The sequence below is a fragment of the Venturia canescens genome, chromosome 1 (genome assembly GCF_019457755.1).
Source record: "Venturia canescens isolate UGA chromosome 1, ASM1945775v1, whole genome shotgun sequence".
Lineage (NCBI taxonomy): Eukaryota > Metazoa > Arthropoda > Insecta > Hymenoptera > Ichneumonidae > Venturia > Venturia canescens.
In genome coordinates this window covers 4647435-4665304 of record NC_057421.1, presented here as the reverse complement: position 1 = coordinate 4665304, position 17870 = coordinate 4647435, and the positions used below count along the sequence as shown (strand labels likewise).

At 41.0% G+C, this 17870-nt stretch overlaps 1 protein-coding gene across 8 annotated transcripts in view; it reads left to right on the top strand.

Annotated features, from left to right (window-relative positions):
- LOC122409595 (solute carrier family 2, facilitated glucose transporter member 1-like) overlaps nucleotides 1-17870 on the top strand; it is a 56952-nt gene that overhangs the window by 33121 nt on the left and 5961 nt on the right. The window contains exons 1-2 of one of the 8 annotated variants that reach the window (XM_043417337.1): nucleotides 890-1293; nucleotides 1535-1700. The exons of 3 other annotated variants lie outside the window; for them this stretch is intronic. In XM_043417337.1, the coding sequence (XP_043273272.1) occupies nucleotides 1680-1700 (21 nt within the window). In that variant the 5' untranslated portion in view covers nucleotides 890-1293; nucleotides 1535-1679. Of the gene's footprint in view, nucleotides 1-889; nucleotides 1701-8990; nucleotides 9856-16165; nucleotides 16357-17870 lie in introns of those variants that run through there. 4 more of the 8 variants (XM_043417311.1, XM_043417321.1, XM_043417328.1 and 1 more) reach the window with 4 other exon arrangements.

Below are 17870 nucleotides of genomic sequence, written 5' to 3'. Positions count from 1 at the left end.
CTCTCTTTTATCGTAAGCCACGAAACAGGAAAAAAATGAAGGCAGACGCGTTCGGCGTCTGAAATACAGAATCGAGCTGACGAAAGCTCGGAGGCTCGCGCTCCGAGGAACTTTGACAAGACTCGGAACAATCCGGAGCTCCGTTCGCTCGCGAGGAAATAGCCGATGCCTCGGACATTGATGTCGTTTCGTTGGTACGCGAATGACGGGGACACACTCGCGGGGGATCATAGTCGAGCTCGTCGCGCGGACTACTCAGGTTCAATATACTTGATTACAAAATTGCTCATTCGTGACTGTCGGTAGAAACTCGGGACGTGGCTCCTTCTGTTCTCTCGTTAAGGAGCCGTGTCCGGTGCTGTTGTACCGCTGCGTACAAAGTACACATCTATAAACGTAAATACATAAATTCGTGCGAAGAGGGACACGAGCGTGATGGCAGTCGTGGAGGGAGCTCGCTTCGGCTGCTCCGGAGGCTCGATCGATTCGCCGATTTCGACGCAACGCGGCTCCTTCGAAAGCTGAGAAAATTTGCTACGTTAAACTCCCCTCAAGTCTTCTCCTGCTGCCGAAACTTCGGGAGCGATCCGCGTCTAAAGTCGGGTCCCGATTCCCTCCAGTTCGTTTTCGAGCTCGATGTATTCCTCGATATAAATAAACACAAATTTATATCGAGAACGAATTCGTCGCGTGCACGGACGTCGAGGCGACTCGTTGTTTTGCGGCGAATTGTTGTTTTTTTTTCGTACACGATCCCCCGTGCTGACGCAGATGAAAGTCTCGAGGAAAGGGAACGGTGACGCTTGTCCGAGTTGCGATCGCCCCCGCCCTCCCGGCCCCGGTTTCGCGCGCCAGTGCACTCGAAAAACCGCGATCGTTCCGGGCGCATTTTCGAGCCCGCGTCACGAGTTTACTCCCCGTTTGAAGCTCTCACTGGAAATTTCGAGCGCCGAACTCGCGCGGTTGGCCGCCGAACGCAGCCTTTTCGATCCGATTCCCACTCGATTCGCGAGCAGTCTCGATCGCTTCGCGGTGTGCGTGAAGTACTCGCAAATGTCAATCTACGTCCTTGGGCTTATTCAGAAACATTATTGTTTATTTATTTATGAAAATCGAAGAAAAGCCGCGAGCCCGCTTTGCATTAAAACGGAACATTTGAATTATCCATTTTTCATTCTTTGTTGAGCAGATAAGATTTTGAAATCGCGCTTAAGAACGCCGAATAATGAGCTCGTTACGTTCCTCCAAGAGAATTCCTCCCGCCGGAGAAAATAAGCGCAGAACTTCTGGAAGGTTGGCAATGCGTCGATGGAACAAAATACATTCGTGGTTGACAAAAGAGAGAGAGAGAGAAGAACGCAGAGATAACGTTATGAAACGAAAAGACTCGGTGTCCAATAAACGCGACAGTAGGAAAAGTAGTTGAGGGAAAAAAGGGGAAAAATCAACATTGATATTCTCCCGGTTTCTCCGCCAATTGCTCAAAAACTCGCATTATCTTTCGGCTTTTTGTTTAATCTTATGAATATTTCAGTGCCGATGAGACCGACGGAATCGAAGAAATAAATCGATCATAATTCGAGTTCGGCCGAGCCAAAAACCGAGTTTTTTTGTGTTTGTCGACTTTACTTTGTGACTAACGCGAGTGAAACCTCACGAACGCCGAAAACGCACTGAAAATGGGACGAGCGAAGCTCCAGGTAACGTAGAACAAAACTTTTTATGCTCTTCTGAGTCGCCACTTTTCGAGACTCCTTCGAAGGAATTTCGACAGAAAAGATTTGGAGCTTTGCTTAAAATCTTACTCGACATTCGACGAGACTTGGCCGGGGAAGCGTCCTTAATTTTCGCTTCCTCTCCGCAGTCTCGAGCCTCGTTTAATCTTTTAAAATAGTAATTCTCGGTTCGTCTGAGTTCTCGCAACATTGAGGCTTTTAGTTTTTCCTCAAATTCACGAATCTCGAACCCTTTTCGATGTCAACGACCTATTCGGTGGAAAAAAGGCCGAATTCAAGCAAATCACTTTTATTGATTGTGACATCTTTCTACAATTTTTTAAAATCGAACATCAGTAATTAACTCGCGATGGTAGCAAATCTTGAGAGGCACTTCAGAAAAAATCTGTCCATCGGCGAACACTAGAAATCGAAATCCACTCGACCGATCCCTCTGAAATTTGGCATGGTGCTTCCTCACACAGTTGACCAGGAATCTACGAGAGGATTTCTATTTTCCAATTTTTCACATTTTTTTTGACACTTGGAAGTAAAAACACTGACTTTCGCCTAAAAACGAGGCTTTCCGTTATCCTAAAATCAATAATTAAGAAATATTGGAAAAAAGCTCTCGTACCTACCCGGTCAATTGTGTAAGGAAGACCCGCGCCAAATTTCAGAAAGATCGGTCCAGTAGATTTCGATTTACACGGTTCACAAGTCCACAACTTTTTTCCAAAGTGCCTCTGCTGCCCTCGAGTTAACCCTTAGTGTGCATCTGCAGGTTGACCCCAAAATTATATTCTCACATGAATAGCATTTACAGATGAGCATCTCATAAGTAAAAGCCCCAATATTAAGAAATCGTTATCCCCTCTCTAAAAGTAGGGAGCATAGCCAATTGATACTCCAAAATAAATGCACTTTTTGGAACGGTTGCAAAATGGACTATTTTCCCCTTAAAGCATGGACCCATGTCTGTAAAACTCTGTAAGGATTTTTTTAAAAACTCAAAATTTAATTTTTTACGAGAGGTTTAACCGAAAAAGTGCTTCTTAGGCGCACTATCAACTTTGAGCACGTTTTTGAGCAATGAAAAAAGATTTTTTTGGGAATCCGACTTTGCAGCCTTAAAGTTGGATCAATTCACTGCAAAAAGTGACTAAACCTTTTAATCCGAAAAGCGCATAGTTGCCGAGATATTCGATGTCAAAAATGACCAGAGGTCAAAGTGACCCCACGTGCACGAAATGTCTCGCTGCGAAGGTCTGCACAGTAAGGGTTAATTATTGGTATTCGAGTTTCGAAAATTCAGGAAATCTTGTGTTGCACTGTAAAGTCAATATCAGTAAAATAGCTCATGATTTTTTGTCATCCCCTCAAAGCACTAGGCTCACCGTCAAAATATCTCGTTGCTTCGTGAAGCACGAGACTGGAAAATCGTTCGATGATAACGAGTTTTCTTAGAATCGAAATTACGAGATTGTTAACCGCCACAACAGACAGTACGAGTCTGTTTGTTTCGCTGGTTATCGTCGAAAATTTTTGTTTTCATCTCCAATCGAAATGTTTTGATAAATCTCATGTTTAGAGAGAGAGAGACAGAGAGAGAATAAATGTGGGGAAAGCTGTGACTAACGGTTCGTCCAGGAAGAATAAGTATCTCAGTTTATCTTTGGATCGTCTCATTATATGACGAAAGTCGTTGTTGTTCGTCAGACTTAATCCCTCATTTATTTAGCTGCTGCACTTCGCAGATGTCGGACAATCGCTCTGCTGTCATTGGTACAATAAAGTTATTGTGTGTTGTGGAAAATTTGATGGAGCTTTCAGCGGGGGGGAAGCGAGAAAATCGAGTTTTTATAGCGCTTGAAAACAGCGGTGGATCGTTTATGCGTCACAGTCGAACTTGGATGATTCGAAACGATGAATTTCTCATCAGCGGAATTTTTGGGATCGAAAATTCCTCGGAGGCGCGTGTTTTGTTAAGGCTTAAGCGGTAAAAGGTCGGGCGGTGGCGAAAATAACTGTAAGAAAAGTACCGGAACCGATGCGCGAAAACTCTTCTTATTTTTATCTCCGGGCGGGATGAAATTTTTATCGAAATAGCTGCGAGTTGGTTACGGGAAAAAAGAATTATCGTCGCTACGAAAACACATTGTGAAATGGAATAAATACCGAAAAACGTTTAAACCTCATGAGCAATGACGATAAATTTATTGGACGATAAACGTACGAATGTGACTCGAACTTACACTGATAAGGGACCTCAGGGGGTAATAAAAATTTCCGAAAATGGCAATAAAAGGCACAATCTTTCTTCAAAGGGAGATAAAAAAATCTAAATTGCTTTATTTTTCTACGAAAGTCATCGTCACTAAACTAATATTTCTCAACGATCTTTACACTCTCGACAACCGTCAGCTCACGATGGAAAGAATATTTACGAGGTTTCCTCGTCCCGACAAACGAGCGTTTAAAATTTGACGTTCTTCACTTTGACGTTCGCGCTCCGATTCTCTCCGGAATCGTTCAACCCACGAGGACTGTCAAACGACGAGGCTTATTTGTCATCGTTTATCAGACGAGGCGAGTGTTGCATTTTAGGATTAAGTTATCATGACGCGTGTACAAAATCGAGCCGAGTGACGAGCTGACATTGGATCGTGCGAAATGAGACTCATTTCTACATCTGCTTGCGAGATTGTTGCTCGCAGCTCCGAGCCGCGGAGAGCAGCCTCGTGACGTAAGCCTGCAGCCGCTACTGGCATCGGTTAATTAATATTTATGCAAATGTCACGCGAAGTATGCTCACTATTTACGTCTCACCTGTCGGTCACTTCCATCTCGAAAGTTTATATTTTCATTATCATGCTAAAAAGCTCGAATTTCCTGCGAACATTTTTCTACAATGATAATTACCGGAAATTGCAGTCGGGAAGCGTCAATTGTTCAAGCCTTCATAAGGCATAAAAGCATAAGAACTAGAAAAACTTTTCGCAGATTTTCAGAAAGAAACGAGCCGGGAAGGAGTATTCAAATTACCTCGGAGACAAAAATTCCAGTACGAAATTGCTCTCAAACTTGAAATTCAACGCTGAAGATATTTCATCGTTGCGCATTTTTCGAGGAATTACGAGCTGATCAGTTCAAAGGCTTGGACGGTCTCGTCTCACTTTTGGGCCCCCCGAGCTCGGCTATTTCGACAGAGATTCGCACGATTTTGTGCCGCTTTCCTGGCCAAGATTCAGTCCAAATATTTTGACGCCTCCGGCGAACTTGTCCAGCGTTTTTAAGGATTCTTCACTCTCGCTTTCATGCTGAACTCTTGACCTTCGGATTCGCGAAAAAAGTGACCGGCCTTTCGAAAGTTTTGTGACTCTGGCTAGTTTGAGGAATTATGAAACTCCGAGTGATCTGATCGCAAGAAATTTCGATGCTTCTCCCAAGTTTAATGCTCCCAAGTTTTCATCAACTCCGAGAAAAACGCTCGGAAAAGATACGAAGATAGCTGAAATCACGGTCCCAACCGTGCAGCTCCGAAGGACCCGGGTACACCGTTGAGTCGTGACAAGTATAAAAAAGCAGCCTTTTTAAAATGCCCTTGGAAAACCGGCAGAAGAAACCGCCTTCGAGAAGCATTTTCATTCGTTAAGGAGGGTGGATACAGTATCAGGGTGTCTAACGACCTGAAAAGTCATGAAAATTCTTAAATGTCATGAAATTACACTCGGACCTGAAAAAATCATTAAATGTCATGAAAAATTACCAAACAACCTGATTTTTTAAGATCTCTGCAACGCTCATTGTCATTGTCGATTTTTTGGTTTTCTTCAACATGATTTCAAAATTCGCGGGGTGGCGACAATGTCTGGTTCGTCAATACTCATCATCGATATAAAAACGAATATCGAATAAATAGTTTGTAAGAAAAAAAAGATTCTTTATTTCAAAATAAAATATCATTTCTTTGTTATTTTTATTGAATTTTTTTATAATTAAAAGACGAATAAAAAGTATCAGAACCATAAGAAAAGTCATGAAAAATTTCTGTTCCTTGACTTAAAAAAAGCCTTAAAAGTCATGAAATTTCTGTTCTGGTCAAAATTAGACACCCTGATACATTCGTCAAAATGATAAGAAATTCATCAAATTTGGTGATAATTTTCTTCAACATCGAGTGTACACGGAGATACTTTTATACGAATATTTCGGATGAATTTGCTAGAAAAATTTGCTATGTTTTGTAACAGCGCTGTTCTATATCGCCACTCTATTACATTTCACCAAAGTGCATAGTAATTTCGATGCCGAAAGCAGTTCTCTCAAATTTTACTATGTACGACAGGCAAAATTTAGGTCTGCGACATTCTTACATCGAACGATGTATCGATATCCGAATGTCACTCGTGTCTTTGGCGAAATGTTAAAAATTGGTGAATTGGACTGGACAAGTTGCTTGAAATTTTACTATGTGCCACTGGTTAATTTTCATGTTTATACGGAGCAACGCCTCGTATAATTGGTGGGCGCATGAATTTTGCTATGTTATTGAGCAAAATTCAGTGCGGTAAAAGGGAAAATACGAAACTAAGCAATTTTTCGTATAGCACAGAGAAACGACTGCTACGTTATCTCCTAAATTTTCATCAAATCATTTCATTATTTACTATGTCTTTGATGAAAATTTTCTCGGTGGTTATTTTTGATATGTACAGCGCGTTATTTACTATGAACTGTGGCAATGGTTCCCCAAACTTTTGCATTATTTGACACACTTTGTAGCGATTATTATTATAATATCGATGTGCTCCGACGTTACTATAAAAACATAGTAATTTTTGCTATAAAAGTCTCTCCGTGTACATTACTGAATGTACAAATAACTGTACAGAAGAAAAATCTTTAAAAATTTCTATTGTCAAATTTGACACCAAAGAATATGTTCACCAAATTTTATTAAATTCTCATCATTTTGAAATTTTTTATGTATTTAACATGGTTTAGCATGGCAACATTGTATCGTCGTTATCCTCCCTACTTAAAAAAGCAGCCTTTTTAAAATGCCCTTGGAAAACCGGAGGAAGAAACCGCCTTCGAGAAGCAGTTTCATTCGTTAAAACCTAATCCTGACTGGTTTCCGTCCCTTCGGTGAGGGCTCAGGAATTTTCTCATCGATCGTGAGTCGGATATCGGCCTGGGAAAAAAGTCGATGAATTCTACAGGATTATCGTCCATCGAGAAATTCACCGTTGGAAACCTGCCCGTAAAGACTCGAAAAATTCTTCAGAAAATGCGGTCGTTCGTGTCGGAGATCGGAAAGACCGGCTAGACTACGAAATGATAATTGTAGAACGAATTTATTCGATCGTTCAATCATTCTCGTGCCTGCTTTTCTGGATTCCTTCCCGAGCCCCTCGCTTTTTTGTCCCTTTGAAAAATTTCGACGAAAATCTCTTCGCCGCTTCCATTCGAACGTAAATCTCCCGCCCGAGAAGATTGAACCGTTTTTGTTATCCTTTGTCGAAGGAATAAAAGAGGCCTGTGAGATTTCGAGGGGCGTGGGAGGAGCCTGGAGAACTGGCAACCCGAAAAAACAAACGTGCACGGAAATCCGACAGCGACTCTGCTGCTTAAGGATATTTGGTACAGGCTTACAATGTTGCCATGCTAAACCATGCTAAAAACATAAAAAATTTCAAAATAATCACAATTTTATAAAATTTGGTGAACATATTCTTTAGTGACAAATTTGACAATACAAATTTTTAAAGATTTTTCTTCTGTACAGTTATCGAGCAATTGATCACCAAAGTTCACGTGTGTAATTTTGAAAATTTTGAAAAAAATTGTGTTCTCGAAACTCGACGTTGAAGAACATTATCACCAAACTTGATAAATTTATAATTATTTAGACTTTTGTACCGTACATCGTTAAAAGTAATCTCGATTATTCGGGATCGAGAAATAATGAGAATTGGAAGAACTGACGTTCTCGAGACGTGCTAAAACGCGCGGTGAGGAGAAAACTTTGAAGTCCGCGATGATCTTCATCGAGGAGGAAAAAAATTGTTTCGTATGTCGAGCAAATACTCGATGTTGTGTTGACCGAGTACATCGATAAGATCCAAAAACATCTTTCGCGTTAAATTCCTCCGGCAATTGAAGTAATTATGCTCGTAAGCGATTGGCAACACTTGTTTTTCAGACAATCTCGTGCCAGCCTATTCAGCGACTGCGAGCCGAGCCAACTCAGACAGATTCGAGGCAACGAGACTCTTTTCGTCGGACCCAACGTCACGGATTTCCATACGAATAGTTTCGAATCCTCTCGATTTCGAGCTCGTTCCAATGCCCACATTTGCGTCGACGATTTCTGGCAGGGCATCGCGCGGATAATCGAAAAAAAAAAAGTCGAAAAAATCGTGAAAAAGCGATCGATGTTTTCTCCTTCACGATACTCTCAGCTCGTGAACATCCCCGAAAAGCTGCTTTCCAGGAGGTCGAAAAAACGCGTCGAAGTAAACCGGGCACGTGACCAGCGAAACTCCGAATCGGTCGAATAATCCCGAAACTCTTAAAATCATGGGCGATTATGCAGTTTGCTTATTTTCCCGAAAATCGATGCAAGGATTTTTTTTGCCACGACATTTTCCATAAAAACCATAAATTTTTGAGTCTTCGAGCAGTTGCCAACGCTGATGGAAGTTACATGAGAAAATGCATCAGAAATTGAGTGGAAAAGCGAGCTTTATTGGTTCTCGATAAAGGTTTCCTCGGCACAAGCGCAAGGTCATTCCGCAAGATGAATCCTTTGACGGATCGAAGCTTCGAATTTACCGTCGCTCGTAATATCAAGGTGACTTTGGTACGAGGGAAAAAATCATTGAAAATAAAGTACACGGCGAATGTACGAAGAATGCGGAGAGCAAAGGTAACGAGGGACTTGACGTGCGAGCGAGAAGACAAGTCTTCTATTCTGGGCTCGCAGCATGCGCGGTTTTTGTCGCTCCGTCGCTCTCTCGCTCTTTCTCTCTCTTGCCCACTTTCTGTTGCGCTATCGATACGTGCGAGTGTGCACGTTGGCCAACCTGGTGGCCACCACCGGGTCTCGGAGGCTCGACCGCGCTCCGGCCAATCGGAGGCTTCCGCGAGCGCCGCGCCTCCGCTCTCCTCCAATGCGGATCGCTCCTGCTCCGAGAATATGGGGATATTTTTTATCTTTCGTATTCGTGACATTCTTCACTCGGCGAGCGCGGACGGCGCATTATCCTCGAGCGGAATACAGCCCGGTGGAAAAGTTATTTTTCCGGAAATCTCCATTCGTCTGGAGAATTTTCATCATTTTTATTAGGCGACACGAGCTCGGGGGACAAAGTTCTACGGCCGATCGCGGAAAACTCCGATTCTCATTTCGTTACGGTCGATCGAGCCGGATATTTTGAGGTTATTCGCTATTCAAGATTACGCGAAACATGAATTTGGAGCGTTTTGTATCGACACGTGTGCGTGAGGTCCTCGAGTCCGTTTCGGAAGCGACGATTTTTGTTCCTTTGTCGAATCTTACGTCGATCCAAAGTTGTAATTTTTTTTCGAGTCTCCTCGTTCGTTGTAGTTTCGAAACGTTGATTTCGACGGTTCACGCACTCGCGATTAGAAGCTCGTAAAATTTGGAACAAAGTTTATCAGCGAAGATGGTCGACGGAGTGAAATGAAAAAGTTTCGGCGCCGTGAAATCGTCGAGAAAGTTTTACCGCCGAGTGTACGCAGACTAAAAAATACGTTCGAAGCGCTAGACCAAGAGACACGGAGCGAGGAGAGGGAAAATTAGCTGCGTGTAACGTTTATAGAAACGGAGGGGAGTGAATTTACTCTCACTTTCCGTCTCTCTTTCTCTCCGTCACACGCGTTGCTTTTGGAACTGGAATTTTGTTCTCCCGCGTACACGAAGCACGAGTCCGGCTACGAGGGGACCAAGGGAACGACGACGACGCGCCAGTAGCTCGAGTTCCACGCGACGAGTCAACGACGTCGTTCCTACCGACACCGATACACACACATATTTGTACATTTTTGTAAACACGTGTCCAGTCGACGCTTCGCGTTGTAACGTATCATTATGCTTACCAAACAACAAGAGGTGCGTTTTCATTTTTACTGTTATATTTTTTCTCTCCTTTGCCTCATTCTCGTGCTCGCGTTTTTTCGCGTTTAAGCCTTTCCTCTCCGGTTACGATAATTAGTGAAGTTCGCGCGTACGGCGCCTCGTTTTTTATTAGGCTCTCAACTTTTGACAAATGCTTCGAAATAAGCATTTTCGAAGTCTCTTCTCATACGGATTTTCGATCTGAGCTATTTTTGTGCGTTTCGCAGGCTTCGTTCCCATGTTCGTTTCGGTCGGTATCGTTCGGTTCAATTTTTTAGTGCGAATCGTGTCATTTTTATGAGCTGAACTGACTCGCTGAAGCTGAGAAAACAAGAGAGTTTCAAACTACCGAAATTCTTTATTGTCTTTTCATAAAAATTGCAAAATTCGGGTACGAAGTTCAAGAAAATCGATCGACGATTTTTTTCTGTTTCAACCATCGAAATCGGGCCCCCTCGGGACGTTGAATCGTTCGAAATTTCGTGGGGCTCGAAAAACAAATTCCAATCCAAATCTTAGTGAAATATTTCGTTTTTTACACTCCGAATGATTTTAAATGGACATAGAAAAAATTCGATCTATAAGTTGATTCTTCAGTTATTGTGAGACTGCGAGATCAAAGTGCCGCCATCATTTAGGACGAGAAATGCAGTTGGGAAATAAGAGGTTATGTCTTATCGTAACGGAAGAAGTTTTTAGGTCAAAACAGCGAATCGTGACTGACCGAGATACACAAATGCGCGACGACTATTTATTGTGCTTTCTCGCAACGTGCTCGAGGCCCAAAGATTTCGCTTTAAAAGTTGTGCGCATATTTTCAGTATTCTGTATGATTATGAGGGAATAACTAATTCTTTCGAAACGTTGAAAAATCATTGTAAACATTTTTCTTCTCTTTAATTTCATTCGACCTTAAAAAATTGTTTCTCTTTAATTTTCATTCGAATATTCGACGAGCCATTCACTGAGCGGGACAAATAAAGCAACTGAAATTTACATGAAAAAAAAAAAAACGAATTTCGCACACGAAAAGGCTCACTCGAGTCGTAAAATGTGAAATTGTAGCCAACAGCAAGCGACAGGCCGAAAACACCGATCACTCTCACTCAACTGTTCGCGTTCCAGTGATTTTTCTCCAAACTTCGGTGCCGGAGACGGTATTGAATGATGATCGAGCGTGACGAATTCGTGTTTGCATTAAGGTAGTAGAGAAATGTGATCGTTCAGCGGTAACTGTCTTGCTGCATATTCAGCGAGGATTTGCTCCTCCGGGAATAATTTTATTGTGTCAAAGTCACTTCCTGCCGAGGCCATATCGAGTTTAATAAACGAGTCAAAGCTCTCTGCTCTGGGGCCATGGCGCACCGAGAAAATCACTGACGAGGGACATTTCGAAGCGTTTAATTGCAAAAGCAATTGCAAAAATTGGCCTTCGCTCAATGCCGTTGCTCTGAATATTTTTAAGCGACTCCACAATCTCGTTTTCGAAAAAACCAAATAAATACCGGCCATCGATATAAAAAACTAGAAAAACTGTAGCGAAAAGATTCCGAACGTGCTGCGCGACAACTCGACGTCGTTTCGAAGAGCACTTGGAAATAGCATTGATTAAAATTTTCATTGTTTTCGTTAAACACGAACCAGGAATGCAGTTGAGTTCAATATCTTCGGTTTTTATCCTCCGGCTCGAATGGAAGAAAAAACACATTTTTTTCTAGCTTCCATCTCACAGTACTGTTCCATAGACACAAAGTCCTGATTCTGTAGCCACGATCATCGAAAACCGTTGTTGAAATCGGTTCACTCGACCTCGTGAACGAAGGAAATTGTGAGATTCAAAAATAATAATAATTATTTCTACGTAAAATTTTCAATTAAGGAGGGTGGATCGCGACGATACATCGCTGCCATGCTAAACCATGTTAAAAATATTAAGAATTTCAAAATTATGAGAATTTAATAAAATTTGGTAAATGTATTCTTTAAAAATATATCAGATGATATAAATTTTTTTTAGATTTTTCTACCACATAGCTCTCGAGTAATTGAACACCAAGGTGTCTAACGACCTGAAGAGTCATGAAAAACCTTAAGTGTCATGAAATTACACTCAACCTTAAAAAAGTTATGAATAATGATCATGAAACCTTATTTTTACGAGGTCTCTGCAGTTTTCATTGTCATTTTTGTGTTTCCATTTATTGTTTCTCCTCAAGCGAGATTCTACTCGTTTAACAGTTAATTTTAAATCTCTTCGTTCTCGAGCTGCGCTATATTTTCTCAAAATTGTATTTTTTTTTTTTTTTTTTCAAAGTGAATAGCTCTGCGAAAGAAGGCAAAAATTTAATAATATTCGTTTATTTTTTTAATAGAAATATTTTTAATTCTGAAAATTAGCCACATTAAATAATTGACACGCACATTTTTCTAGCAGCAAGTTATCTAATGTCATGAAAAAATCCATATTCCTTGCCTTAGAAACCCTCAAAAGTCATGAAATTCGAATCTTCGTGAAAATTAGACACCCTGAACACTAAAGTTCACGTGTATAAGCATAGAGTTTACAAAACTATTATTTTAAATAGCTTTTCACGTTAATAAAATATGCTTGAATACATATCTGCTAACAATAAGTTTAATCGATACGTTAAACTTGGTCCAAAAGCGTTTTGAAAATTTAGCACTCATTTGACTAGCATGCAGTACAGGAGTTACCTTAACGCTCAATTATGCGATAACCATGTGGTAAAAAAATTTGAAAAAAATTGTATTTGTATACTTGGTGCCAAAGAATGTTATCACGAAATTTGATGAAATTCTGATTATTTGATTTCGTGATCCACCCTCCTTAAATTGTTTTCGTGAGTTTCCTATTTTCATCATCAGACTGACGCAGGAAGCTTGGACGTTAAACTCTCAACTCTGACGTTTCATTCGGACGTTGAAACGACTTGAAAAATTCTGTACGAAAAGTGACGATTCTACTGTCAAATGAAAGTTTTCTGTTGTCTGATGAGTAACAAAACACTTGAAATTGGCCGAAGACATGAAGATTTGGAAAACGAGTTTAAAAGATGAAAATTGGAAGAAAAAAGCGCCAGAAAAATCGTCCCATTATCACGTTGACTTATGAAATGAAATGATTTGGTGCAAGAGCAGCTGGCCCCACTTTCGTGGACTTTTGACACCGGGGGGAAAAAACTCGTCGGTTTTTTTATATCGAAGGGTCAAGTTCCAAGACTCATTGACATTTGCTGTGCCACATGCACACAACGACACATCGCCAAGCGATAAGCTTACTTTTTCGTTCTCTTTTTATTATCGCACAAGTTCGATGTAACTGGCTTTTAATTGCGAGAGTGACTCGGAGAGGTTTACCCTCGCACGCTCTCCACGACTCACAGCGACACACGCGGACCAAAGCGTTCGTTGGAGAGTGAAGTGTGCGCTAAATGGAGGCTCGCCACTGCCCCGGACCAATGGCGGCGCGCGCCATCGGTCGCGCCCCTCTCGTCCTCCAGCTCATAATCGCTAGACTCGAGAGCTTTCCGAGTCCGTTGTGCACGGCTCTTCGTTCGAATTGTGCAATTTTTCGGGAAATCTCGCGGTCGAGGCCGTCCATTTTTATCAGCGAGTTCGCAAATACGTTTGAACCGAACAATATTTACGTTCGTGAGGTCGTAAATACGACGGAATTCGTTTCACTATTTTTGTTGATTTTCACAAGCTTCGTCGGCGCGACAACGCAACGTACGACGAACGTTCGGCATTTGTTTTTCTAGCGAAGCCGAAAACAAAAGCGAACGCCGAAGCGGGTACAATGTGCTTGGAGAATCGCTGATTTTTACCTACCAATCGCTTTCATGCGCGAAAGATCCGATCCGAATCCCATTCGCTCGAAAATCTCAGCCTCAAATCGAATGAAAATGTCACGAGCTACGGGGAGAAAAATGATGTCAATTGTGACTGAAATAAATGAAAAGTCGAGAATAGAGACGAATTCCAAAGGTCCAACGTCAAAGATCAGTGGATCGGCGTTAAAATCTGTACAAATATAATGAAATTTTGTTATCTTCCAGTGACAAAGATCGCATTGCTTCACCGAGCAGAGCTTCGCAGGTCTTTCAATAATTTACGTATTATTTGTAGTGCGTGGAATATTCTGTCACTCGTAGCCCCAAGGCAGTCGATATCGCGATCTATCAATATGTAATGTTGAATCAATAAACGCGTTTGAGACTCGTCATTTCGTCATAACTTCAAATTCTTCGCCCATTTTCAGACCCGCTTGTCAGTTGTGACATTCGCTCCTTTTTATCTCGGAATACAAAGAATCTTTTTGACAGCCCGAATCCATAATTTATCAAAAATGAACATTTTTATTCAGCGCAGTCGGAAAAGCGAGCGGGAAACGGGACTTTCCGCGTGATATTTCCAACGATAAAGATTCTGCAGATTCGCCAAACGTTGCGACGTTTATTGACGCCTTTGTAAACGCACCTCTTACGTTCGGAGCTCCACTTTTTGTGCTTAATGCTGACCCAGCTCAACCCCGACGTCGCCTCATAGCATCGGCAGCCTCACTCCACTATTTTATGACGCTGAAGTTTCCAACGTTGGAGTCCAACGAAATGATCGAAAAAAACTCTTAAATAATTCCAGTAATTCTCCTATTTTGTTCCCTGCCAAATTTGCGATTCGTAGTTTTTCAAGCTGCACCAACGATTCGTTAAATAAAAAATTGGTGAATTAAAAACGTTTTTTTCGTTCATTTCGTTGGACTCCAACGTTGGAAACTTCAGCGTCGTACTATTTTCTTCGTTGCTTCTTCTGGGAAAAGAGTTTTATGGATATGGGGATTCTTTGGTGGAAATGATCGATTGTGGAAACATTCGGAACGAATAATCGAGCGCGTAAAACCAATCCTGACACGATGAGTGACGGCTTCCAATAAATATTCGATCGTGCTCGTACAGAGATTTGAGATTTTTATTTCTTCACGTTAGCAGCCACTTTTTTCTGCATTTTCCAACGGCTTCATCGACGTTTAGCAAAGCCTTTTGGGGTTTAGGATCATCTGCGCCAAACTCTGAAAATCAGGCTCACAGAAACGAATATTTTTCGTTGTGTTTATATACTGAAACAAACTGAAAATTTTTTATTAAATAAAATTTTAACTGATTTATCGGCTTTTAACTTTTCCAAATTAATTCCCGAAAATTAAAGCGGACTTTTCGAAACACTCGTATTTTCGTAAAATTCAAAAAATCATAAAATTTCAAGCGCTCGACCGATATTTCCCAAATTCAATACCAACCTTCCTATTATGATAATCTACTTATGAAAAAAAAAATTAGTAATAAATCTTGAAATTTCCGAAAGTTGGAGCGTCGACAGTCTTTTTTTTTTAATTTCAAAACGCCGTAAGATTCGTATTTTTTTCAAATTCTGACAAAATTGTCAGAGAATGAAGAGCTTGTTCAGATTAACATCAGTTTTTGGGCATTTTGAGGACATTGACATTGAAAACTGGAAAAAAAAAATTTTCATCGTCACATAGCTTCCTCTGTGAGGAAGCAAAAAGTCATTGAATTTTATTATTCATTTTGTTCAACTATTAACCACCAAATTGTAGATTGAAGAGACCACCAAACGAAATGAAATTAGACGAGATGGAATTGAATTGAAAAAATTAAATGAAATAAAATTGAATTCAGGTGGACAAAAATTAGGATCGTACAAAAATTGAAAAATGAAAGAAAATAAAATCGTATTCAGTTTCACCGATTAAATCAAACTGAGTTTTCAAAGAGTGAAAAAAATAACATTTAATTGAATTGGAAAAAATTGTTCCGAATTTAAAAGATTAATTAAATTTTTAATAATGAATTTAAAAAATGAAAGAAAATGAAAATCGTATTCAGTTTCAACGATGAAATCCAATGAATTTCAGTCAAATCGAGTTTTCAGAGATTCAAAAAAATCATATTGATTTTAATAAAAATTTATTTGAATTTGTTAAATGAAATAAAATGAATAAGTGACCAGTTCCAAAACGAATTTCAATTGAGCGACGAATGTCCCATCCCATGTGCATCTGAGACATTAGAATATGAAAGCGTAAGCAGAATAAGAAAGATTATACATGTGCGATTACGTCGAAGAGAATTCTCGTCGTTCCCAGTGGATGCGATCGAGCCGTTGAGTTAAAAGAGTGGAGAACGGGGTGTCGACCGATCAGTCGACGCACGTGCTGTGCTCGAGGAAGTCCACAAATTCTCCTTCCACAGTCCGCTCTGAATCGCGTATTTTTACGAGGAATACCAAATTCAAAGTGCGAGAGAACGTCGGCACAACACTCGAAGGGGAATAATCGTTGTGATTCAGCACGTTCGTCGCTGATAACGATACCGCGATCTTCGAGAACCGGCGTTGCAGTTGTCTACTTAACTCGTTTCAATCGCAGGTTCCTCGATGCCGTACATAAGGCGAGCGGTGAGCACAGAAGCCAATTTTCGCCACCTCAAAGCCCCGACTACTGCCAAGTTTTTCATCAAACGCGAGAATTTTACTTTCAGCTTCAATTCGCTTTTTTTTATGCGACAACGTCCGCGATGAAAAAACTTGCCATTCGAGTGATAGAAAATAATCGAAACGGGTGAGCTCGAGATCGAAGAACTCACGAAGCCTGTTCGAATAGTCGGGTCGAATGGCATTCGAGAATTCAAAGTCTCCGGACTGGCGCCTTAAAGCGCTTTGCATCTGGCCACGAAACGATACTTTCTAATTGATACGCTCGATAAGCGCGTGGGGCGACAAACCGCCTGTATTTCCATCGACACTCGTGTGCTCACTATTCATTGATCCTCACTTTCTATTGCGTCATTATTGAGGTAACTCCTGTACTGCTTGCTAGTCAAATATCAGTGCTGAATTTTCAAAACGCTTTTAGACCAAGTTTAACGTACCGATTGAATGCATTGTTGGTGGATTTGTATTACAGCATGTCTTATTAAGATGTAAAAATATTAAGAACGCTAGTTTTGCAAAAGCATCAACTGATAAATTCAAATTTCCACGCTGACACATTTTCACTGGTATTTTTCAAATAATTATCTGCGTTTCTTGATCGATTTTATTGCAACAAGGGTCATTTTGTCCGTCAACCGGTCCTCTGTGAATTCACGATGTAGTTGTTTTTTTAACCCGATCGTTTCACTGTTGCAGCTAATTGTTCGTTGAGTGAAAAAACTTTTTCATTAATAATTTCTGAAGGAGTGAGTTTGAAGTAAAATCTACGTGGTGAATTCGCAGAGGATCAGTTGAGGAACAAAATGAGACTCGGTGCAATAAAATCGGTTAAAAAATACAGAGGATTCTTTGAAAAATAGCTGTGAAAATGTGCCATCGTGGAAATTTGCATCTGTCAGTTGATGGTTTGCGAAACTAGCGTTTTAAATATTTTTTCACGTTAATAGCATGCAGTACAGAAGCTGCCTTAAACAGCCGAAGGAAAGTAGTGCGAATTCCGTTCTGAAAGCATCTCTGGGCAAACGCCCGATCGGATTTTCCCGCTTGCCATCCAACGGCGATTCCATTCCGGTGCTGGAAAAATCGTCGCGCTTGATTCTGAAAACAGAAAATTAATACGAAGAGTCTCGGTCGAGGAGTCGTCGAAGGCAAAAATGCAAATGGAAGTGAACGAGGTGAAAGGAGATTGGTTATTCGCGACACTGTTGTCCACAGGAACCCCCACAGCCGGAAAGCAAAGCGTTTCGCCTTCGACTCTCGATGTGCCACAAATTATAAGCTTTTCATTCTGGGTCACGGCGGCCCCGCGCGCTCGTCTAAATTCCATTTGCAAGGACGAGGTTCTTCCAACTTGTGAACGAGCCTCGCTCATTAATTCGTTAAACTCTCCCCCATTAAACGATTGCTCGGACAAACAATGTTCACCTCTCAAACGATATTGCTACAGAGATGATCTATTTATGCTTAAAAACATAAGC